The sequence below is a fragment of the Lagenorhynchus albirostris genome, chromosome 3, assembly GCF_949774975.1.
Source record: "Lagenorhynchus albirostris chromosome 3, mLagAlb1.1, whole genome shotgun sequence".
NCBI lineage: Eukaryota > Metazoa > Chordata > Mammalia > Artiodactyla > Delphinidae > Lagenorhynchus > Lagenorhynchus albirostris.
The window spans coordinates 34,697,958-34,724,935 of record NC_083097.1 but is presented as its reverse complement, the minus strand read 5'-3'; the positions used below and the strand labels follow the sequence as shown (position 1 = coordinate 34,724,935).

At 36.6% G+C, this 26,978-nt stretch overlaps 1 protein-coding gene across 6 annotated transcripts in view; it reads right to left on the bottom strand.

The window, feature by feature from the left end:
* FBXO4 (F-box protein 4) overlaps positions 1-26,978 on the bottom strand; it is a 343,355-nt gene extending 316,377 nt beyond the window's left edge. For 4 of the 6 annotated variants that reach the window (XR_009539997.1, XR_009539998.1, XR_009539996.1 and 1 more), the window contains exons 1-7: positions 26,773-26,978; positions 24,564-24,799; positions 22,299-22,519; positions 18,431-18,506; positions 18,145-18,320; positions 13,930-14,105; positions 13,335-13,529 (exon numbers count right to left, since the gene is read on the bottom strand). Coding sequence is in view for 1 of the 6 variants with exons in the window: in XM_060147006.1 (XP_060002989.1) it covers positions 13,440-13,529; positions 13,930-14,105; positions 18,145-18,320; positions 18,431-18,506; positions 22,299-22,519; positions 24,564-24,799; positions 26,773-26,961 (1,164 nt within the window). In the remaining 5 variants the exon portion in view is untranslated. Of the gene's footprint in view, positions 1-13,210; positions 13,530-13,929; positions 14,106-18,144; positions 18,321-18,430; positions 18,507-22,298; positions 22,520-24,563; positions 24,800-26,772 lie in introns of those variants that run through there. The other 2 variants (XM_060147006.1, XR_009540000.1) reach the window with 2 other exon arrangements.

Here is a 26,978-nt window from a genome sequence, read left to right as displayed (position 1 = left end):
GCGTCCGGAGCCTGTGCTCCACAACGGGAGAGGCCACAGCAGTGAGAGGCCCGCGTACCACAAAAAAAAAAAAAAAAAAAAAGGTATTAGTACAAAGCTAACCATTAGAACAAAAATTAAAATATAGAACATATAAAGTACATAATATTTTATATATATGACATGTAATATTAAAAATATCTAGAGAACATATCAAAATAGAAGAAAAAGAAGTACATAAAGAGATTACAAAAAAGGAAACTACAGTTTCAAATTTTCAATATCTGCAAATCAATCAATGTGATACACCATATTACCAAATTGAAGAATAAAAATCATATGATCATCTCAACAGATGCAGAAAAAGCATTGACAAAATTCAACATTCATTTATGACAAAAACTCTCCAGAAGATGGGAATACAGGAAACATACCTCAACATAATAAATGCCATAGATGACAAATCCACAGCTAACATCATACTCAATGGGGAAAGCTGAAAGTATTCCCTCTAAGATCAGGCACAAGAGAAGAATGCCCAGTCTCAGAATTTTTATTCAACACAGTATTGGAAGTCCTAGACACAGCAATCAGACAAAAAAAAGAAATAAAAGGAATCCAAATTGGAAAGGAAGAAGTAAAACTGTCATCGTTTGCAGATGACATGATACAACAGATAGAAAATCCTAAAGACGCTACCAAAAAACTACTAGAGCTCATCAATGAATTCAGTAAATTGCAGGATGCAAAATTAACACACAGAAATCTGTTATATATCTATACACTAACAACAAACTATCAGAAAGAGAAATTAAGGAAACAATCCCATTCATCATCACCTCAAAAAGAATAAAACACTTAGGAATAAACCTACCTAAGGAGGTAAAAGACCTATACTAAAAAACCTATAAGATGCTGATAAAAGAAATCAAAGATGACATAAACAGATGCAAATATATACTGTGTTCTTGGATTGGAAGAATTAATATTGTTAAAATGACCATACTACCAAAGGCAATATACAGATTCAATGCAATTCCTATCAAAATACCAATGGCATTTTTCACAGAACTAAAACAAATAATTTTTAAATTTGTACGGAAACACAAAAGACCCCAAATAGCCAAAACAATCTTGAGGAAGAAGAATGGAGCTGGAGAAATCATGCTCCCTGTGTATATTATGAAGCTTCAGACTATATTATGAAGCTACAGTAATCAAAACAGCATGGTATGGACACAAAAACAGACACACAGGTCAATGGAACAGAATAGCCAGCCCAGAAATAAACCCACATACCTATGGTCAATTAATCTATGACAAAGGAGGCAAGTATATACAATGGAGAAACGACAGTCTCTTCAATAAGTGGTGCTGGGAAAACTGGACAGCTACATGTAAAAGAATGAAATTAGAACGTTCTCTAATGCCATATACAAAAATAAACCAGGACTTCCCTGGTGGTGCAGTGGTTAAGAATCCACCTGCCAATGCAGGGGACATGGGGTGAATTCCTGGTCCAGGAAGATCCCACATGCCGCGGAGCAACTAAGCCCATGCGCCACAACTACTGAGCCTGCGCTCTAGAGCCTGCGAGCCACAACCACTGAGCCTGCGTGCCACAACTACTGAAGTCTGTGCACCTAGAGACCATGTTCCACAACAAGAGAAGCCACCACAATGAGAAGCCCGCACACTGCAATCAAGAGTGGTTCCCACTCGCCACAACTAGAGAAAGCCTGCATGAAGCAACAAAGACCCAACACAGCCAAAAATAAATTAAAAAGTAATAATAATAAAATAAAATAAACTCAACATGGATCAAAGACCTAAATGTAAGACCAGAAACCATAAAAGTTCTAGAGGAAAACACAGGCAAACACTCTTTGATATACATTGTAGCAATATTTTTGGATCTATCTCCTAAAGCAAAGGATAAAAGCAAAAATAAACACATGGGGCTAAATTAAACTTAAAAGCTTTTGCACAGAAAAGGAAACCATAAACAAAATGAAAAGACAAGCTACTAAATGGGAAAAAATATTTGCAAATTATATGACTGATAAGGCATTGATATGCAACATATATAAACAGCTCATATAACTCAACATCCAAAAAAACAAACAACCCAATTAAAAAATGGGCAGAAAAACTGAATAGACATTTTTCCAAAGAGGAAATGCAGACGGCCAACAGGCACATGGAAAGAAGCTCAATGTTGCTAATCCTTAGGGAAATGCATATCAAAACCACAATGAGATATCATCTCTCACCTGTGAAAATGGCTATCATCAAAAAGAACACAAATAACAAATGTTGGCAAGGATGTGGAGAAAAGTGAAGCCTCATACAATGTTGGTAGGAACGTAAATTGGTGAAGCCACTGTGGAAAACAGTATGGAGGTTTCTCAAAAGACTAAAAATAGAACTACCATATGACCCAGCAATTCCACTCCTGAGTATATATCAAAAAAACCCCTCAAAAACACTTATTTGAAAAGATACATACACCCCAATATTCATGGCAGCATTATTTACAATTGCCAAGATATGGAAGCAACCTAAGCGTCCATCAACAGATGAATGGATAAAGAAGATGTGGTATATACATACAATGGAATACTACTCAGTCATAAAAAAAGAATGAGGGCTTCCCTGGTGGAGAAGTGGTTGAGAATCTGCCTGCTAATGCAGGGGACACAGGTTCGAGCCCTGGTCTGGGAGGATCCCACATGCCGCAGAGCAACTAGGCCCGTGAGTCACAACTACTGAGCCTGCACATCTGGAGCTTGTGCTCTGCAACAAGAGAGGTCACAATAGTGAGAGGCCCGTGCACCACGATGAAGAGTGGCCCCCACTTGCCACAACTAGAGATAGCCCTCGTACAGAAACGAAGACCCAACACAGCAAAAATTAATTAATTAATAAACTCCTACCCCCAACATCTTCTTTAAAAGAAAAAAAAAAGAATGAAATTTTGCCATTTGCAGCAATGTGGATGGATTCGGAGGGTATTATGCTAAGTGAAATAAGACAGAGAAAGACAAATACTGTATGTTATCACTTATATGTGGAATCTAAAAAGACAACAAACTAGTGAATATAAAAAAAAAGAAGCAGACTGGCAGATAAAGAGGACAAACTACTGGTTACCACTGGGGAGAGGGAAGGGAGAGGGGCAAAATAGGGGTAGGGAGATTAAGAGGTACAAGCTACTATGTATAAAATAAGCCACAAGGACATGTTGAACACCACAGGTAATACAGTAAATATTTTATAATAACTATAAATGGAGTATGACCTTTAAAAATTGTGAAGCACTATATTGTACACCTATAACATATAATATTGTACATCAACTATACTACAATAAATAAATCAATTTTTTAAAAGAAATATAATATATAATACATAGTAAATATTACTTAAAATAATATGCAATAATCATATCAATCAATAAAAATGGACTTAACTGACCTATTAAATAAAAAAAATTTTCTAATTGGCTCATGTAGCAAAACTCAACTGCTAAACAAACCCAACTGTTAAATAAACAGACTCACTTAAAACAAAGTGACTCAGAAAAGCTGGACCAGGTAAATACAAGTAAATAAAAAATCCTGATATTCCATAAGGGAGACTTTAGGGTTAAAAGTATTAATTAAGACAAAGAGTTTACTAGATAATACTGAAGGATCCAATCCACAGTAAAGAAAAAATGGCTATGAATATATTTTCACCAAATAACACAGTAACTTCCTTAATAAAGCAAGCAGAAATAGACAGAATACAGTAATAACAGGTGACTTCAATATTTCACTCTCTCTCAAAAAAGATCAAAAGAACAAAAAAATTAAGTAAAGATATATACAACCCAAATAACGTAATCAATAAAGTAGCTCTTACTGACACCTATCAAAAAGAACATACCTTCTCAAATGTACATGACACATTCAGTAAATCTGACCATCTATGAGGTCATCACAAAACCTCTGTAAGTTTCACAAAGTAAAATTAATACCACATTCTCTGATTATAAAACAACAATTAGAAATTAATTAAAACAGAAAACAAAAAGACTCTTCAATGAAAATTTTAAAACTTTCTATTAACAGTTCTTTGGAAAAGAAAATTAAAATTTCAGAATTTCTAAAGAATCATGATATAAAAACACCACATTAAAGAATCTATGGAATACAATAAAAGCAGTGATAAAATAATCAAATTCCTAAGAAAGAAAGTAGAAGAGAGAAGGGAAAAATAACAGCAGAATTAATGAGGTATAAAAGGGAAGAGCAAAGCACAAAATAAATCAAAACTCTAGTTCTTGAAAAATAAGTAATAATACAGACAAAGGAGACAGCACACAAATACAAAATAAGAAATGATCAAGAGGAATTAATCACTGAAACGGGATCTATTTAAAAATCATAAGTATAATATCTATGCAAATAAACTGGAAAACCTATATGCAATAAATAATTTCTTAGGAAAAATTGGTCCCTACAGATAGATTAAGCAATTTCCATAGAATAGAGAAAGTCATCAAAGAACTATCCTGTAATAAAGGAATCAGAAGCAGATGTTTTCAGAGAATAAATTCTACCAAAATTTTAAAAACCACGTGTTCCCAATATTACCTAAACTGTTTCAGAGAATGGAAAAAAGAAGAAAAACTTTATAATCATTTTTATGAAGCAAGTGTAACACTAATACCTCAACCTGATAAAGATATCACACTTTCTGGGCTTCCCTGGCGGCGCAGTGGTTGAGAGTCGGCCTGACGACGCAGGGGACACAGGTTCGTGCCCCGGTCCGGGAAGATTCCACATGCCGCGGAGCGGCTGGGCCCGTGAGCCATGGCCGCTGAGCCTGCGTGTCCGGAGCCTGTGCTCCACAACGGGAGAGGCCGCAACAGTGAGAGGCCCACATACAACGCAAAAAAAAAAAAAAAAAAAAGATATCACACTTTCAAAAATTCTTATGAATTCACATACATTCATAGTAAAATGTTTTAAGCAAATATTAGCAAAAGATTTTAACACTACACGAAAATAATACAATATGAGGCAAGAGAGATTTATCCCAGAAGTGTCAGAATGGTTCAGTATTAATCTAACATATTTCACCCTATTAAAAATTTAAGGAGAAATACCATGATTATCACCATAGGTGTTAAAAAGACCTCTGATGAAATTTGTCACCCATCCCTCATTTTAAAAAAGCACTTAGTAAGATAGTATTTAATTCATACTTCCTTAACATGATTACTAAACCATCACTCCTAAAGCCAATATGTTACATAGTGGGAAACCTCTGACTAGAGGCATTTCCACCAGGATGAGGAACAAGGCAAGAAAGGAGGTTCACTGTCTCACTACTCTTTAACATACTACAAGTATTAGCAAAGCAAAATCACATAGAAGATTAAACACTGTAAAATAAGAAGTAAAACCTCCGTATTTGCAGATGATGCCTTTATATCTAGAAAATCAAAGGAATCAAAAAACTAAATCAAACTATAAAGTAGGATATAAATTTAATAAACAAATCAATAACTTTCACATATACAAATAATAACTATAATATAGAACATTAAGGGAAAACTCCATTTATAATAGGAACAATAAAGATAAAATTCTTAAAAATAAACTTAACAAAAAATGTGCAAAATATATGTATATAAGGAAAACTTGAAAACACTTCTGTTTTGAATAAATGGAAGCACATCCATTGTCTTGGGTGGGACAACTCAACATCCTAACTACGTAATTTCTCTCCAAGTTATTATATATATATGTGTAATATATTTATGCATGGGTATACATAGTATTTCCAATAAAAAATACAAATTTTTAAATAAGTTGATATTATAGGTCATATTGAAAAATAAATATTTAAGAATATATTAGAAAACCTTTCAAAAGAGGAATGATGGAGGACAAGCTCTATCAGATATTCAAAAATGTTAAAACCCCTCTTTAAGTGTAACAAGTGTGGCATTAGAACAGGAACACAGAAACAGAAAAGCAAGGCTAAATTAGATTACATGAACAAATTTAGTGTCTAATAAGATGGTATCTCAAAACACTGGGGGGAATATGGTCACTTTTAATAAATTACAGTTGACCCTTGAACAACACAGGTTGTAACTGTATGGATCCACTTATATGCAGATTTTTTTTTCAAAAGTATTTACTACTACTACATGGAAGTGGAATCGTGGATACTGGAGGAATAGTGTATACAGAGAGCTGACTATAAGTAATACACGGATTTTTGACTGCATGGATGGTCAGCACCGCATCCCCCATGTTGTTCAAGGGTCAACTGTATGATGAAACAATCAAATATTCATTTGGAGAAAGCCAAAATTGAATTCACACTTCACAATATACCTGAATACACTCTAAATGGATCCAAGATTTATGTGTAATATAAAGTATATACTTTATATATATATATATATATACATCTTGTATATATATATATATATCTTGTATATAAATATATAAATCTTGTATATAAATCTTGTATATATATATATACAAGATTTATGTGTAATATAAAGTATATACACACAAGTATATACAAGTAGAAATATGGGTAAATTCCCTTATAACCTGGGTGTTGGTAAAGAATTTCTAACTATTACCAAAATATATATATAACAAAAGAAAATGTTAATAAATTAGACTACATTTTTTAAAAGCATTTTTTAAAAGCTTTGCACATCCAAAATACAATAAGTAAAGTCAGAAGACAAATGATAAACAGGGGAAAAAATACTTCCAACATACATCATAGACATAGATTTGTCTCCCTGATACACCCAGCCCTTTAAATTTTGAGGGGAAAAAAGAACAATTTGATATAAAAGTGGGCAAAAGGCATGAACAGAAAGCTCAAAGGAGAAAAAATTCAAATGGTTCTAATAATGTTCATAAAAATAACCTCAAAAAATCAGGTTGAAATACTACTAGTCCATACAATGTAGCAAATGATTTACTACCAGTTACTACTTTCTATTTCATTTAGTAAATTATTAGTCTAGATTTCTAATTTAATAGTATATTATTTTAAAAAGAAGCAGACTCACAGATATAGAGAACAAACTAGGGTTACCAATGGGGAGAGGAAAGGGGGGAGGAGCATAATAGGAGTAGCAGCTTAAGAGGGGCTTAAGAGATACAAACTATTAGGTTTAAAATAGAAATTTTAGTTAAAATAGAAATTTGGCAAAGGAATATTTAATTTATTTAAAACTCTTAAGAACCCTATGAGGTAGGTACTACTATTGTTTATCTTCATTTTAAATTAGGGAAACTCAGGTACATAGACGATAAGAATCTTGCCCAAGATCATAAAATAATAAAGTTAAGATTTGAACCCAAACCAATCTGGTTTTAGGGTCTTTGCACATAATAACTTAGTCATGCTACTTCTAACAACTTCTTATACAGATGTGTAGAAAGAATAAGCAGCTAGAGATTTTTAAATACAGGAAATTTAATTTGATGAGACTGGTAGCAAGAATCAGATCTCGTATGTTATGCAAATTTGCTTAGTACTTATTCCAAGGATCAAAGAATATGAACGTAAACACAACCCCATCAAAAAAGAAAAAAAAACAGTAAAAAGTCATCATACTATATAGTAAAAATGAAATAATGATGAAAATCATGAGGAAAATGAGACTGTGAGAACTTTTCACAACATATAATAATTCAGATAATGGGTGTAGACATAACCTTAAAAATGTTTTAACAAATGAACATTGTAATATATGAGACCATAGATGATAAGGTGTTTAAAACACAGTGTAAAAACCACTAAAAGTTTTGTTTTCAGACAGAATGTAGGTCACGAAAGATTGTTATTGCAGCAAGAAAACACAGGATAAAATGAAAATTATACTTGAAGCCAGCAAAGAGTAGAAGATACAAAGAAATCTAAATAAACTAAATTCCAAAGAGAATCACGCTATTTTAGTGATCAAAGAGCTACACTGCTTTTATGGGACCAATTGCCTATTCTGGGTATCTGTGGATGGAATAGCAGCTCTGTCATAGGAAGAGAGATTATGCTGGATGAGAAAAATACCACTGAAGCTTTTAATTACAAAATGACTGGCACAACATATTGTAAATGAAAGAACTCCAAATGTGAAAACAAGTTGTTGAGCCCACCAATTCTCCCCCACAGGAATTTTGGCAAGAGACAAAGAGGGCAGAAAAATGTCTTACATTTTTGTTCAGTGCTTAGGTTTCAGGACCCTGCTGGAATTACATCTAGAGATGAACTGAAACTGACTATATAGGCAACCCAACCCCTTTCCAGGTGATAATATAATAAGATCAGCTCCTTGGTGGTAGCATAACATATTGGGGATTGGCACAAAAGGAAACAAGAGATATGATCTGATTTATAAAAGAAGTAAGTTAAATAAAGATATGGTCCAGCTCCAAGACAACCTAGCTGAATGATGAAAAAAGAAAGGATGGCTGAACTTGCCTGAAAAACAAAAGACAAAATAAAAAGTATTATCTACTTCACAATCTACTATTCTCTTAAGGAAAAACTCCCTGTGTATAATTTTTCAAAACAGGAGACATATAGAGATTTCCCTGGTGGTCCAGTGGGTAAGACTCTGTGCTCCCAATGCAGGAGATCCGGGTTCAATCCCTGGTTGGGGAACTAGATCCCACATGCATGTCGCAGCTAAAAGTTCGCACACCACAACTAAGAAGTTTGCATGCCGCAACTAAAGATCTCGCGTGCCGCAACTAAGACCCGGTGCAGCCAAAATAAATAAAAAAAAATTATAATAAATATTTTTTAAAAATAGGATACATATAAAGAAATAGGAAAAATAGGGCCCCAAATCAAGAGAAAATATACTTAATAGAGGTATGGTATGCTCACAAATGACCTATGTTGAAATTAGTTAAAAATGATTATTAAAAAGTATTTAAATATGTTAAAGAATGTAGTGGAAAAGACAGAATGAATGAAGAGATAGAGTTTTAGCAGAAAAAGGGAAGCTCTAAAACAGTGAAAATTTTAGAACTAAAAAGTATGATTAAATTTTTTAAAAATGAAAGGATATAAGAAACTAGACAGATTAGAAAAAAATCACAAGCTGCATGGTGTGGCCAAAAAATAAATAATATTTTGTTGAGGATTTTTGCATCTATGTTCATCAGTGATATTGGCCTGTAGTTTTCTATCTTTGTGGCATCCTTGTCTGGTTTTGGTATCAAGGTGATGGTGGCATCATAGAATGAGTTTGGGAGTGTTCCTCCCTCTGCTATATTTTGGAAGTTTGAGAAGGAGAGCAAACAGAATCCAACAGCACATTAAAAGGATCATACACCATGATCAAGTGCGGTTTATTCCAGGAATGCAAGGATTCTTCAATATACGCAAATCAATCAATGTGATAAACCATATTAACAAATTGAAGGAGAAAAACCATATGATCATCTCAATAGATGCAGAGAAAGCTTTCGACAAAATTCAACACCCATTTATGATAAAAACCCTGCAGAAAGTAGGCACAACGGGAACTTTCCTCAACATAATAAGGGCCATATATGACAAACCCACAGCCAACATCGTCCTCAATGGTGAAAAACTGAAAGCATTTCCACTAAGATCAGGAACAAGACAAGGTTGCCCACTCTCACCACTCTTATTCAACATAGTTTTGTAAGTTTTAGCCACAGCAATCAGAGAAGAAAAGGAATCCAAATCGGAAAAGAAGTAAAGCTGTCACTGTTTGCAGATGACATGATACTATACATAGAGAATCCTAAAGATGCTACCAGAAAACTACTAGAGCTAATCAAGGAATTTGGCAAATTAGCAGGATACAAAATTAATGCACAGAAATCTCTGGCATTCCTATACACTAATGACGAGAAATCTGAAAATGAAATCAAGAAAACACTCCCAGTAACCACTGCAACAAAAAGAATAAAATATCTAGGAATAAACCTACCTAAGGAGACAAAAGACCTGTATGCAGAAAATTATAAGACACTGCTGAAAGAAATTAAAGATGATACAAATAGATGGAGAGATATACCATGTTCTTGGATTGGAAGAATCAACATTGTGAAAATGACTCTACTACCCAAAGCAATCTACAGATTCAATGCAATCCCTATCAAACTACCACGGGCATTTTTCACAGAACTAGAACAAAAAAATTTCACAATTTGTATGGAAACACAAAAGACCCCGAATAGCTAAAGCAATCTTGAGCACGAAAAACGGAGCTGGAGGAATCAGGCTCCCTGACTTCAGACTATACTACAAAGCTACAGTAATCAAGACAGTATGGTAATGGCACAGAAACAGAAAGATAGATCAATGGAACAGGATAGAAAGCCCAGAGATAAACCCATGCACATATGGTCACCTTACCTTTGATAAAGGAGGCAGGAATGTACAGTGGAGAAAGGACAGCCTCTTCAATAAGTGCTGCTGGGAAAACTGGACAGGTACATGTAAAAGTATGAGATTATATCACTCCCTAACACCATACACAAAAATAAGCTCAAAATGGATTAAAGACCTAAATGTAAGGCCAGAAACTATCAAACTCTTAGAGGAAAATATAGCCGGAACACTCTAGGACATAAATCACAGCAAGCTCCTTTATGACCCATCTCCTAAAGAAATGCAAATAAAAACAAAAATAAACAAATGGGACCTAATGAAACTTCAAAGCTTTTGCACAGCAAAGGGAACCACAAACAAGACCAAAAGACAACCCTCAGAATGGGAGAAAATATTTGCAAATGAAGCAACTGACAAAGGATTAATCTCCAAAATACACAAGAAGCTCATGCAGCTCAATATCAAAAAACAAACAACCCAATCCAAAAATGGGCAGAAGACCTACACAGACATTTCTCCAAAGAAGATATACAGACTGCCAACAAACACATGAAAGAATGCTCAACATCATTTATCATTAGAGAAATGCAAATCAAAACTACAATGAGATATCATCTCACACCAGTCAGAATGGCCATCATCAAAAAATCTAGAAACAATAAATGCTGGAGAGGGTGTGGAGAAAAGGGAACACTCTTGCACTGCTGGTGGGAATGTGAATTGGTTCAGCCACTATGGAGAACAGTATGGAGGTTCCTTAAAAAACTACAAATAGAACTATCATATGACCCAGCAATCCCACTACTGGGCATATACCCTGAGAAAACCATAATTAAAAAAGAGTCATGTACCAAAATGTTCATTGCACCTCTATTTACAATAGCCCGGAGATGGAAACAACCTAAGTGCCCATCAACGGATGAATGGATAAAGAAGATGTGGCACATATATACAATGGAATATTACTCAGCCATAAAAAGAAAGGAAATTGAGCTATTTGTAATGAGGTGGATAGACCTAGAGTCTGTCATACAGAGTGAAGTAAGTCAGAAAGAAAAAGACAAATACCTTATGCTAACACATATATATGGAATTTAAGAAAAAAAAATGTCACGAAGAACCTAGGGGTAAGGCAGGAATAAAGACGCAGACCTCCTAGAGAACAGACTTGAGGTTATGGGGAGGGGGAAGGGTGAGCTGTGACAGGGCGAGAGAGAGTCATGGACATATACACACTAACAAACGTAGTAAGGTAAATAACTAGTGGGAAGCAGCTGTATGGCACAGGGATATTGGCTCGGTGCTTTGTGACAGCCTGGAGGGGTGGGATAGGGAGGGTGGGAGGGAGGGAGACGCAAGAGGGAAGACATATGGGAACATATGTTTATGTATGACTGATTCACTTTGTTATAAAGCAGAAACTAACGCACCATTGTGAAGCAATTATACTCCAATAAAGATGTTAAAAAAAAAAAAAAGAAATAGAATCAGTGACCTAAGTCTGTACCTTAATAATCTAAAAAAGGGAAGATGAAATTTAAAAATTTTTTTTACATTTAAAAAGCAGAAAAATAGAGATTAGAGCATAAATCAATGAAACAGAATATAGAATAAATCAATAAATCCTAAAGCTGGTTCTTGAGAATAATAAAATCAATAAAACTCTAGCCAGACTGATCATGAAGAAAAAAGACATAAACTACCAACATCAGGAATGAATGAGGTAACATAACTACATATAATTAAAAAAAGGGGAGAGTAGATCTACTTTTGGCATAACAGAATGAAGAGTTCCATGTAATGGCTCCCTAGAGAAACTGGAGAAAATTAATTTTTTAAAATCATTAAAAAATAAAATAAAATAAAGACAAAAATGGACTACCAAAAAAATCATTAAAATCTCTGTAAATGGTCCTAAGAGCATACAGCAAATGAAGAAACATTTATTCAAATATATATATATATATACTAAAACTCAGTAAGAGTCTGTGGGATTTGAACCAAGACCCACTCCCCTCCTTCCCTCCTCCAGCTCAGAAAGAAGAAACTCCATTCTAGACTGGGGCAGCCGAGGAAACAGCACTCTCTCTCCGAGTCAGAGGGCAACCTTCCTAGGAGGAGCAGAATGTCGGCATTTCTCACTCTGCCCCCAACTATACAAGTGCTGAAGCTAAGTTCTGGATAAGTGCACCCAAGATGTGACAGCTACTTTCTTTGAAACGGCACCTGCTCGCAGGATGGAGGCTGTATCTTGGGTGCAGCACCACTAAGAATATTATGCTTTTTAAATTATAATTTAAAAATTCTTCAATTCCAATGAGATAGGAGGACTGTAATGTTTCCTCTGCAAAGTGCAAGCAATTAGTGAATAGGAGGTCATATGATCATGAGCGTCTCTGGAATATTTCCTCTATGAGTAAGGAATAAAATTTGGCTTTAGCACCTCATGAGCTTTCAAAGTTATTTGAAAAGAGCAAGAATTTCCAGTTATTTTCACTGAATTAGTATTGAATATGATACAAAGTTAATTCCTACTGTTTCAGAAAAGAAACAGAAGTTGTATGGCCATAATAGTAAATGAAATTCCAGTGAATATTCAGTTTTAAATAGTACATTTATTAAAAATAGATAGAAACTTATTTTTTGATAACCAGTTAAGGACCTTTGAAAATAACCTATTGAAAGCTTAGTAAATTTGCTATTCCCCACTATAGCAATCTTTGAAACGAAAAGAAGAGAAACCACAAAGAATGAGAGGCATAAACTTGTTTTTCCAGAATTTAATATTAAAATATATATATATATGTATATATAAGTTATTTTAAAATATTAAAAGGTTCATTTGGGGGCCAAATGCTAGCACTGAAACTTTTTTCTTGTAATTAAGGTAAAAAGTAAAAATTATATTAAAAAATAGAGTAGCTACAGCTGTCCAATATAAACCCTACCTGCAAAAAGGCAGGGCAGAATGAGCTGACTTGAGCAAATATCCACATCACGACCTTAGTAACAAGTTCCAAATGCTTTCTTTCAGTTCCCAAGGTCTAAAAGGATCATCTTGCATGCTTAGATTCTACTTCTTCAAGAATCCACTGAATGCCATTCAAAAAACCAGTTAAAGTTTCAGCCTCTGTATCCTGGACCTATGAGCAAATAAAAGAGATTACTGTCAATAAGAAACTGAGTGAAAAATCTTATAATTAAGTGGGACATTTTCCTGGACACTCAAAAAAGAACAGGACTAAAAAGATCCCAATAGACTTTGGGTGAGTCACTCAAGTTTGGTCTTCTAGAGAGCTTAGATTAAAAAATATCATCTTCTCTTCTGTCTTATAATTACTACCAATATGAGGTTTATTACTTATCTCAGAGGTCAGCTTTGATACCAAATATCTCCCACAAATTAAGCTACTAAAACTGACTTTTAGAATGTTATTTTATTAAAGAGAATGAGTAGAAAAGAATTTTAAAAATAAAAATCAATTAGAAAGTAGAGTGAAAAATAAAATGAGATTTTTCTCACCAGAGAAAATTGTACCTTACCATCCATGGGTGGCTTAGATGATTCAGACGCAGCTCATGGGCCAAATAAAAACAGGGCATTCTTTTTACATTAGCTTGAGAAATACAAGATAAAACCAGCATTGGTCTTCTTGCAGATCCGAAAGCTGGATCTGTCATTGCCATAATACGAGAAAATTCATCTTGCCATTCATGTCCTAAGGAATGTAGTCAAAACCCTTAATTTGCATTACTTGTAATGACTTAAAAAATAATAAAACAAAATTAAAAACTAACAAAACAAGGGAAGCAAAAAATTACCAGGATCCAAACATAACAAACTGCCTCTATTGCTGTGTTCATTTACTGATCTTTCGTAAAACTACATTAATCAGCCTTGCAAGGACAAGAATTTAGGTGAAATCAGAGAGCACAAAAACAGTACCACTCAGATGTTTCTATGGTTTAAAAGCAAAAATACTTTGATATAGATATTTTCCTCTCACAAATTCTGTAGCTGTCACTATCCTTTCTTTCAAAGGCCATAGTTTCCAAAATTTAAACATATAATTGAGTCTAGCTTTTTTATCCAAACTGAAAATCTCTGCCTTTCATTGGAGTGTAAATCACTGACATTTTGTGGTAGGCAGAATTCTAAAATGACCCCAATGACTCATACCCCAGTATAATCCCTTCTCCTCTGAGTGTGGGAGGAATCTGTTAATACAGTGGGATTATCACTGACATGATTAGGCTATACTATAAGACACAGCTGACTTCAAGAAAGGGAGATTAAACTCAGTGAGCCTAACCTAATCAGGTGATCCCTTAAAACAGATGAGATTCTACCTAGTGAGAGAGACTCTCCATTGCTGGATTTGAAGACAGAGGGAGTCACATGACAAGGAATGACAATGGCCTGTGAAGCTGAGAGCTGCCCCAAGCTGACAGCCAGCAAGGAAACAGGGATCTCAGCCATACAACAGCAAGGAGCTGAATTCAGCCAATAACTGAGTGAGCTAGAAAGGAGATTTTTCCCTAGAGCCTCCAGAAAGGGATGTAACCCATCTGACACCCTAATTTCAGCCTCTGAGACCTAGGCTGAGAACCCAGCCATGCTGTGCTCAAGACTTCAGACATAGAGAACTCTGAGCTAATAAACAGATGTTGTTTTAAGCCACTAGGTTGGCAGTAATTTGTTACATATTAATAGAAAACAAATAAACATTTAATGTAATTATCAACACAGTACATTTAAATCTATCATATACCTATTGAATTTTGACTTGTTCCATCTATTCTTTGTTCCTTTTCCTGCCTTCTTTTGAACTGACTTTTTTAATGATTCCATTTTATCTTCACTACTGGCTTATTTAACTATACCTCTGTTACACTTCTTTTTAGTGGTTGCTCAAGGATTTACAATGTATATTTTAAATTTACAACAGTCTACTTCTTTGTTTAGTTTTTATTTTATTTATTTATTTGACTGCATTTGGGTCTTCGTTGCTGCGTGCAGGCTTTCCCTAGTTGTAGCGAGCGGGGGCTACTCTTCGTTGCGGTGTGCAGGCTTCTCATTGTGGTGGCTTCTCTTGTTGCAGAGCATGGGCTCTAGGCACGTGGACTTCAGTAGTTGTGGCACATGGGCTCAGCAGTTGTGGCTCGTGGGCTCTAGAGCGCAGCCTCAGTAGCTGTGGCACACGGGCTCAGTTGCTCCATGGCATGTGGGATCTTCCCAGCCCATGGCTCGAACCCACGTCCCCTGCATTGACAGGTGGATTCTTAACCACTGTGCCACCAGGAAAGTCCCTAACAGTCTACTTTTAAAAAGTATTATATAACTTCACATATAGAACCTCATAATACTATATTTCCATTTCTGCCTTTCCATGCTGTGTAATATTGTTACAATATATTTTATTTTAAAAATATCATAAGCCCATAATACATTGTTACTGTTTATCCTTTACATAATGATAAATAAATTAAAATTAGAAAAAAATATTTTATGTATAGCTATATTGTTTATATCCCAAGGTTCTTCATTTCTTTTTGTAGATGCAGTTTTCTACCTGGTATCATATTCTTCTGCCTGAAGAGTTTCCTTTAATATTTCTTATTATACAAATCTGCTGACTGAACGTTCTCAGATTTTGTTTGTCTGAAAAAAGTGTTGATTTTGCCTTCATTTCTGAAAGATGTGTTTGCTGGGTATTAGATTTCCTCCCCCTTGAATACTATAAAGATTTCCCTTCATTACCTTCTGGCTTACAGCAAAATTCTGTCAGAAAGTCTCTGTCCTTATCTTTGGCCCTCTATATGTATGTTTTGTTTTGCTCTGGTTGCCTTCAAGATATTCTCTTTACCTTTGGTTTTCATCAGTTTGGCTATGATGTATCTGTATTTTTTATTTATCAGGTTTGGAGTTCTTTGTGAATCTTGGATCTGTGGTTTATTCTCTTTCAGTAATTTTGAAATAGTTTTGGTCATTATCTGTTCAGAAATTTCTTTTTCCCTGTTCTTACTCATTTCATGTTTTGGGACTCCAATCACATATAAATTGAATCAGGGGTCAGCATACCACACTCTGAAGATCTGTTTTTATAAATAAATTTCTTTGTGAAACAGCCATGTCCATTCATTTGCAAACTGTCTATGGCTACTTTTGCACTATAATAGCAGAGGTGAGTAACTGTGACAGACTGTATGGCTCACATGTCTAAAATATTTACTATATGGACCTTTAAGAAAATGCCAACCCCTGAGTTAGATCACTTAATAGGTTCCCCCAGCTCTTGAATGTTTTGTCCTCCACCTCTACTCTTTTTTCTCTTTGTGTTTTAATTTGGGTAATTTCAATTGATCTATCTTCACATTCACAAAAGGTTTCCTTTGTTAATATGTCCACTGAAGGAACTGTTCACCTGTTATCATATTTTTCATATTTAGCATTCCCATTTTACTTTTTCATAGCTTCCTTCTCTCTGCTGAAAATCCCTATTTGTTCACATATATTGTCCATCTTTTCCACTAGATTCTTTAACATATTAATCATAGTTCTTTTTTTTTTTTTTTTTTTTTTGTGTCGAGGGCTGACTTTCAATAGATCGCAGCGAGGGAGCTGCTCTGCTACGTACGAAACCCCGACCCAGAAGCAGGTCGTCTACGAATGGTTTAGCACCAGGTTCCCCACGAACGTGCGGTGCGTGACGGGCGAGGGGGCGGCCGCCTTTCCGGCCGCACCCCGTGTCCCAGGTAATCATAGTTCTTTTAATGTCTCTTTCTGAGAGGGTTAACATCCAGGCCATCTCTGTGTCTAATTCCATCGAATGCTTTATCACTTGACAATGGGTCATTTCATTTTGATATTTTTTTGTATCTTATAATTTTTAATTTAACACCAGATGTTTTATGCGGAAGAACAGAAGAGACTGAGGTAAAGGATTTACTTCTAGAAATGGACACGATTCTTCTGTTAGGCCATTAATGCAGTGGGATGAGTCCAGCTAGTCAGTAATTGAGCTGCATTTGCCTTTTGTTGCTATAGTTAATTTCAGTGCACCATAAACTGTAAATTCTTTCAGCAGTGGGATGCTGCTATCTTGTTCCGAGTGAGAATAATATATTGTATATTTATACCCTATCTTATTCACAGAGGATTTGGGAAAGAAATTACAATACTGGCTTGTGGCCCAATAATATTCTATTTTCATGCTATTTATCACACTGTGAATGGCAATTATTCAGAATATATGGATAGTGTTCTTAACTAATCTACTTAAAGTAAACACTCCACCCCACACATCTCTCTACTATCTGGATAATTAAAATAAAGGTAAAATTTTTCATTTACCTGCATAAATTATTTGAATAGGGCCAAAAGCAGACAAAACACCAATAACAAAAAGTGTAGAAGCATACAACAACAAAAAAACACTATGTAGTTATAGTATCAAACTTCAGTGTGCATCAGAATTCTGTAAAGCTTGTTAAAAAAACAGATGCCCAAAACACAACCCAAATCTATGAGTCATAATCCACCAGGGTAGGAATCAGGCAGCTGCGTTTTTAACAAGATCCCTCAGTGATCCTAATGCACATCAAGTTTTGGGAATCCAATATTAACAGTAATAACAGAATCACATTGATAAAATTAGCCATGATATTCTTAACAAGCCACAGTAAAGCCTAAAAACATACTTTCTTATTTGCTTTGCAAAGAAGGCACTTTTAAAAAGAAAATAAGATAATACTTACTTTTATGAGCTTCAGCATTTGCAACATAGATGAACCCATCAACAACTTCACACACCTTCTGAATTTGTGGAATTACACTGTACCGGCTTCCCTGTTGATCATCCCCTTCATTCTGTATACTGAACATCTTGTTAACTGCACTTGTATGTTCTTCTCTTGCTCTATCTCTTTCCTTTCTATAAGAAAAATGTAAATACAGAACATAAACAGACACTAAACAGACTTCACCCCCCTAAAATATTCCATTACTGATGTCTCAGATAGGTTGCCAAGTAGGTAGCCTTACCTTGTAGTTGAATATAATATTAGGATGTTGAATTTATGTTGGTTGCTCAACTGAAAACTGACTCCTGATCCAATACCTAAAGGAGAAAATTACAGTTATCAAAACAAGTCATTAATAAAGACAGCAAAAGATGAGAATGAAAAAAATTACCTGGTATAAGTAAAAAGAGTAAATGAAAAACTATGACAAGTGATACATATAGCTTTGGAATAAAATGAAATGTTTGTGTTGAAGAAAAGATGCCGTAAGCAATTTTCATTCACATAGTAATAAACTATGGATATAGAAGAAAAAACTGCTAGACTTTAACATTCCTTTTTTTTTTTTTTTTTTTTTTTTTTTTGCGGTACGCAGGTCTCCCACTGCTGCGGCCTCTCCCGTTGCGGATGCGCAGGCTCCAGATGCGCAGGCTCAGCGGCCATGGCTCACGGGCCCAGCCGCTCCGCGGCATGTGGGATCCTCCCGAACCGGAGCACGAACCCGTGTCCCCTGCGTCGGCAGGCGGACTCTCAACCGCTGCGCCACCAGGGAAGCCCTAACATTCCTTTTCATACCATCATCACTATCATCATTAACTTTATCATCATCCTCTCAGTAGCAGCTGCATCGCAACAGCTACTACTATTTATCCTCAAGACTAAGGCTTAGTTTCACTTCTTTTATGTTTCTCATTAGTCTTATACTCCACGTACACATTCAACCAAATGGCTTTTTTTCCCCACTCTGAAAAGCTGTTTTTAAATTCATGGCACCTTAGAAAACTGAGGAAATATGGCAGACACTGAAATTTTGAATTGGACTTGGGCTAGAATCCTGAATTTGCCACATATGCCCATGTTTCTGTGAGCCTGCTTTGACATCAAAATATAGAAATAATACACACTTTTTAGGGTTATTGTAAGCATTAAATGAGATCACATATGTAAAACACCTACGGAGTGACTGGTAAGTAACAGGTGCTAAACACTAGCTTCTTACTATTTTTTTTTTTTTTTTTTTTTTTGCGGTACGCGTCCCTCTCACCGCCGTGGCCCCTCCCGTTGCGGAGCACAGGCTCCGGACACACAGGCTTAGCAGCCATGGCTCACGGGCCCAGCCACTACGCGGCATGCGGGATCCTCCCGGACCGGGGCACGAACCCGCGTCCCCTGCATCGGCAGGCGGACCCCCAACCACTGCGCCACCAGGGAAGCCCGCTTCTTACTATTTTATACCTAAATTATTCAACATTGTCATTTGTCCTTCTTTCTTAACTCCTTCCCTCCTTTGGCTGTGTTAACACTACGGGGCTGATTCTCCTCTTGCCTCCTGGAAAGATCCTTTTCCTCTTCCTTGGCTTTACCTCTTTTTACTATATAAATGTCCTCTTAGATCTGTCTACTTCTCTCCATCCTCACCCCCACCTTTTAGTTTAAATTATTATCTCTCACCTGTACTTCTGTAATCATTTCTAACTAGTCTCCTAAATCCACTTCTGCCCCCTACTATCCACTATCCATTCTTATGACAGCAGCTGGAGAGATTGCTTTAAAATGCTTTTAATTACATCTCTTCCCTTCAAAGCCCCTGCTCTTCAGATAAACAAAATTTTAATATAATCTGGCCTCTACTTACCTCATTAGGACAACTCCATCTTTCATATCCTTAATCCCTGCATAACCACTCTAGGTATTTAAAGCAGCTACGCTGTGCCATCTTATGTCACCATTCTGGGCAACACATATATAGAGATCTTGGTGGCTGGGACTGCAAGCATCCCAGGCAAAGTGGCCCTAGTCCTCCCGCCACCAGGGGCCTCCCCAGAGAGATCACAGAAACAAATTCTACCATGTCTCTAATCTTTGTTTACATCAGTTTAACTTCCAGAAATTACCCTCTCAACACATCTAACCTCAGCCCAGTATGATTCTCATGTTGTTTTGCCCCACCTTGCCAATGACTCATCCCTCCACTCTTCCCTGACCTTGCAGGGTCTGAGGCACAATTAGATGGGCAATTTCAAACAATCACTCCAGCTGCTGTCTGGAGAATGAAATTGCCATTTCACTATCAGCAAATTTCCCCATATCCCCAACCTCTTCTTGAAGGGTTCCTTCCACCTCATGGCCCTACCTGAAACTAGCCTGTCCCTAGGTGCCACTTCTCTTAACAGTGGGGTCTCAAGTAACAAAGTTACCTATTCTCTCACATCTCAGGATAAAGAGATGAGGTGAATGGTCTCTTTACTCCTCAATGCCATGTCTTAACCATTACTCACCAACCCTCTTGAAAAAACTCCATCTCTCTGAGACACACACACCATTTAGCTGTAATACCATCTCCTGTCCTTAACCTTGTCATTTATGAATCTCCTTTTGATAACCCCTTCCTCCAAACGTTCACTGATGATTTCAGCACCTAGCTTACAATATTCCTCTCTATCGTCAGAAACTTCCAAGTCCATGTGGACTTCATATGATTCCCAAATCTTCATTTCTAGCCCAGATCTTTCTCTTGAGATATGGATGCATAAAGTAATCCATAAAGTCATTCGTTCATTCACTCATCAAATGTATATTGAATGCCTACTATGTGCCTGGCACCACAGCTAAGAATAAAGCTGACAAGATTTCTGCCCTAATGGAGCTTCCATTCAAGTGGCTAGCTTATAGCAGGCATCTCTACTTGTATCAAAAGTTTCTCTTCCTCCTGTGTTTCCTTAACCTAGTGAATGGCACCATCATCCAATATGAAAATCAGACCAAAAACCAGGAATTATCCGTATTACTGCTAACACACATTGAGTCAATTCTATATCCTTCATATTTTTATCACAATATTGTAGTGGTTTCTTAACTTCTAATCAGTTCTCCACTCAGGAGCCAGAGTGATCTATCCAAAATGCCATCTTGATCATCTTACTTCTCTGCTTAAAATCCTTCAACAAATGCTTGACATACAAGCGTCTTCTCACCTGGCCCCACTCTGGACACACAAAGCTACTTCAAGTGTGTCATGCACACTCAGAACTCTGGGATTTCAGAAATGTAGTTCTCACTGCTTAGAATATTTTACCCTTTTTTTTGATGGCCTACCCCTACTTATCCTATTGACTCATGTAAGGCATCAGGTTCAATGCAGAGCCTTCTCTGACCCTTACCTTTCTACACAGGAGCTAATTACACCACATTCTAATCACCTGTATACATGTCTCTGCCCTCCTTTAGACCAAGTACCTTTCAGGGCAAACAGGAGATTTCTGATGTTGTTTGTTTTAAATCTCTGCATCTTTAGTATCTAATAGGTACTCTCAATAAATGAATTAAGTAAAGCACAAGCTAGTTTACACTGTTATGCATGTTTATTATACATCCTGCTTACGAAACTAACTACATGGCTGTTGTTGCTATTGTTTATCATAGAAATAAAGGTAAGGTGATAATTTAGCTCTTTTTTGAAATTCCAATATATATCAAAGTACTTTGCATATAGTAGGTGCTGAATGGATTTTGCTGTTAACATTCTTTTAAAATATGGTAAATGTACAAATATAACTTTTTTATAACATCTTTATTGGAGTATAATTGCTTTACAGTGGTGTGTTAGTTTCTGCTTTATAGCAAACAAATATAACATTTTGACAACATACAATTTGCTTTCACATAATCTCATATTCTGGACTGAGAAAGTAAGAGAAAGCTTACCTCTTATAAAAAGTAAATTAATTCTTTCAGTCCATAGAGACCTGAGGGCTCCCATGCACCAAATTAGTATATTTCATTACAACAAAGAGTTAATTAATTTAAAAACTAATTTCTTTCTATTTAACATTAGAGTCAAGCTCAAAGTGTTTGAATTATTATGTACTGTAGATTAACATGAAAATTACCATCAATCTGCCTCTGAGGCAAACCAGCTGTTGGGCAAAGCTCCTCGGAAGACATCAAGCTCAACACCAAAGATGTATTTAGTTCTTCCAAACCTGGTCCAAACATGGCAAATCGTGGTTCATTCTGAATGATCAATGAGTGTAAAAATGAGGTGACAGCTCCATACATAGGACGGCTAGATTTTGAGGCTCTTCTTGTATATGGACAGCACATTTTATAGCTGTATAAAATTGTCACAATTAGAAAATTAACACAAACACTTAGCCAGTTATTCATTAAACAATATATAATGTATTGAGAACTTGCTAGACAAAAGGGATATAATGATTATACAGTCCCAATCCTCATGAAGGGCAGTGGGGGACAGGCACCATTATAATACGTATGCCGAGTTCCATGACAGAAAAAAGCACAAGATGCTATGGGAGCAGTAGTGGTCTAGTAGCTGAGGAGGTCTTCCTTGGGAATCAGTTACTTACTTTCTAATTTTTCATTTAGATTCTCTCATGAAACACTTGGTCTAACACGTGTTTCAATGCTTAAAATTCACTACATAAAGCAGTGATTCTCAACCTGGGGAGATTTTGCACCCCCAGGGAACATTTCCTAAGGTCTAGAGTCCAGGGATGCTGTTAAACATCGTACAATGCACACAAAAGACAGTTCCCATAACATCTGGTCCAAAATGTCAATAGTGCCAAGACTGAGAAACCCTGTACTAAACATAAACTACATAGTTAGTATAAATGTCCCTAGAGATAAAAAAGAAAAAAAAATTACTGAAGCTACCAATATAACCAAATTTCTTAGGGTACTTCTATTAACAGTAACAGTTCAATAAGTATTAATCACAGGGCAGCTCAAATGTTCCTTATAGGTAACCTGGCAAACTAAGAATCATGTGAAAGAAACGACTCAACTTTTTCAATAGCTATAAATTTCTAAACTAGCAATTCAACATGTTATCAAAAATTAAAACAAAGTTACTCAAATCAAAATAAAACCTAAAGCCCTTTAAATCGAGCTGGTTAAGACAACAACTAACGTTACAAGACAATCATCTTTACTTGGGAACCTTGTAATTCAAGAAGGAAAAAAAAATGAACTTTGCAGCTATGTAGATCTGGCCAAGCCTCACCACTTTAATTAGTCATATAAGCCACTTATAGTCTAAACTTCAGTTTTTTCATCTGCATTATTTGAACAATAACAATCAATCCAGGGTCGTAAGGATCAGAAGTAATTTATATGATCACAAATGGTCGTTATTACGATTATTACTATCCCTAGGAAAATGTGGTTCCACAGCACACAGAAACACTTGATGTTATGGTTGGCTGTGGGACAATGAAGAGGTAACACTAGCAAGTGAGAGTACAGTAGCACTTGTTAAAATTACATACATGTATATTTTAATCAAGTAGTCTCACAAGACTTGATGTAATGGCATCTGTATTGGAATAAGGAAAGATTCTGAATAACTTAAAATATGAAAAAAAGTCCCACAGGTAGCTATTAAATCTACCACAGGAAAACAATTCTTACCTAACGCACAAATATTCTTTAAATTTTACTTACAATGCCTTAAATTTGGGGCTCTTAATAAAACAGGTTATATCCAGAACTAACGACATTACAGTCCCTTACAAATTATGCGACCTTAGACAAATCCATAACCATGAAGAATCTTCATTCCACATCCATAACACAAGGAAAATACCTTCTTATTGCGTGAGAATTAAATAAGTAAACATACATAAAACATCCATCATAGAATCCAATACACTATAGTTGCTCAACAAAATTAATTCTAATACATGATATTCGAAAATGTCAATGCATTTGGGTGATAACAAAATCTTATTTCCCATAAACTTAAGAATGGTTTTCTTCCATGCAAAAGAACTCCTGTCTGAACTCTGGCCTTTCCTTCTCTGGACATGGAAAAGTATTTATTTTAACACAATGACAAGTGTTCTAAAGATAATGAAAATTTTAAGAAGTGTTTTACTTCTTGCCATATAAACTATCTATAATTATTCAAATACTCTACTTAGGTACTACAGGGAAATAACAAAATGTGAACGCTAAAAGGGTTCTATGAAGGAAGTTATTTTACCTAACCCCCAATTTTTACAAAAGGACACTCAGACTCAAAATTCATGCAACAAATTAGTAGGAGGGCCAAGACTAACTTAGACTACTGACTTGTAATACAGTCAAATTTAATATCTTCTTTTTAATTCATAAAACTAGATACTTACACTGCCATGTAGTCAAAAAATGCACCATCAGTGACCTCAGATATAGGCTTTTTTAAGATTTCTAGATCTGGAAGAGACTTCCAGTCAACAGAAGACCAAGAAGGAAGATCCCGCAACAGAAAATATCTCCACAGAATTGCATCTCGTACGGTTTCATTCCAATAATGACTTGTACTTCCCAAATGACATAGATCATGAGGTGAAAGAAATGACAAAATATATAGCTGTACATCAATCTGAAACAGAGGGAAGCAGCAAGTAGGTTAAAGGAATGAATAATTTATCTTGGTAAAAAGTTTTTTTAAATAATACATTACAGGGACTTTTAAAAATAATAAATTACAGGGACTTCCCTGTCGGCACAGTGGTTAAGAATCCGCCTGCCAATGCTGGGAACACGGGTTCGAGCCCTGGTCCTGGAAGATGCCACATGCCGCGGAGCAACTAAGCCCGTGCGCTACAACTACTGAGCCTGCACTCTAGAGCCTGCAAGCCACAACTACTGAAGCTGTCACTCCTAAAGCCCGTGCTCCGCAACAGGAGAAGCCACCGCAATGAGAAGCGCGCGCACCTCAATGAAGAGTAGCCCCCGCTCACCGCAACTAGAGAAAGCCCACGCACAGCAATGAAGACCCAATGCAGCCAAAAATAAATAAATTTATATTAAAAAAATAAATAAATAATTACAAATAAATAATTATACTAGGAAACCAAAGGTCAACTGAACAGTGTATCATTTGAATAATTAAATCTATCAAGATAAATTACAAAATTAACAGTTTTTATACTAAATAACAAAAAATCAACTTAACAGTCTTTTTTTTTTTTTTGCAGCGGCATGTGGAACTTCCCTGACCACGGATGGAACCTGTGCCCCTTGCAGTGGAAGCACAGTCTTAACCACTGGACCACCAGGGAATTCAACAGTCATTATTTTTAATGATGAAATCTTATCATGCTGAAGTTATTTCCTGTCTCAGGACAGAATCATAATGAACATTTCATTTTTGACACATCGAAACATTCCTGAAATACCTCCCATTGTTCTGCTATTTTTCAAGTAAAATAAGCACTTCATTTAATTTTTCCTTATGGATATTCTGCCCCACCATTTATTTGAATGAACTGCTTAATGAAATAATTTATTCTTCAAAATAAAATCTTTATCAAGCGGACAAACTTTTGATTTTATCATTACATCAAATCAAAGAGTAAATCTGTCACCTGTTCTTCTGTAAAATCTGTTATTTCAGAGAACCTCTGCAAGGAGAACTATGGAGGCAACCTAAGCCTGCAGTTTTTTAATTTCTGATGGACCTCAGAGAGTCAACAGTCCAGCTGAGATACAGCATTTTAATAATTTCTAAGAAATTCTCCTCTCTCCGTTTTCCTATCTACCTGAAAAGTTTAACAATGAAAAATGTGTGTAATTCTCGTGGCCTGCTGTAACTTGAGGCCCTTGTAACTTAGTCATTTACCTTCCCGCATTTTAAGATTTTTTTTTGATGTGTACCATATTTAAAGTCTTTATTGAATTTGTTACCATACTGCTTCTGTTTATGTTTTGGTTTTTTGGCCAGAGGCATGTGGGATCTTAGCTCCCCACCAGGGATCCACCTGCACCCCCTGCAGTGGAAAGTGAAGTCTTAACCACTGGACCGCCAGGGAAATCCCTAGTCATTTACTTTCAATTGTCAGTTTTGTCACTTGAAATACAGGTAAGATAACAGTCGCAAAATCCTAGGAGAGTGTGTGTTTTGCGGGACCGCCAGGTGTTTCGGTACATGGAAGCTGGGATGATAGATGCTGAGAACACAAGACACTGGACGCTTTCCATGATTTCCAGAATGTCTGGCATGGTCTCCGCGTTTCCTTAACCTGATGTTCAGGGTGCCCCAGTCCCTAGACCTGTTTTGGGGGTAGAAGACCGGAGGGTGACCTGGCTGCTTGCCAGGGCACAACCTGCAGGTGAGTTTCGGGGCAACCTTCGGCCCAGCTGCGGGGCACCACGGGTCAACGCCAAGGCGTTTCTGCTCAACTGCTGCCCCCAGGTGATGACACTGCCCGGAATGGCTGCAGAGACGGGACCAGACACAGGCCGAGCCCAGGGAGGCTCCCCCCCCCGCCGCCGCGGCCCCCAGAGGCCGCCCCGGAGAGCGCCCCTCCCGGCCCTGCCCGCGGTCCTCCGCGGGTGGCGGCCGACGCTCACCGGCAGCCGCGTTAGCGAGCTGGCCTCCTCGTCCGCCTCCTCCGGGGAGGACCTCGGAGCCGCCCTCTCCTTGCCCACCGACTGCCAGAAGTTCCTCCAGCCGCTGAGGAAGGCAGCCTCCAGGCGGCCCCAGTCGCTGTGGTGAGGCTGACGGGTGACGCCTCCGCTGCGCAGCTCGCTTCCCGCCATGGCTGCCGACGCCGCAT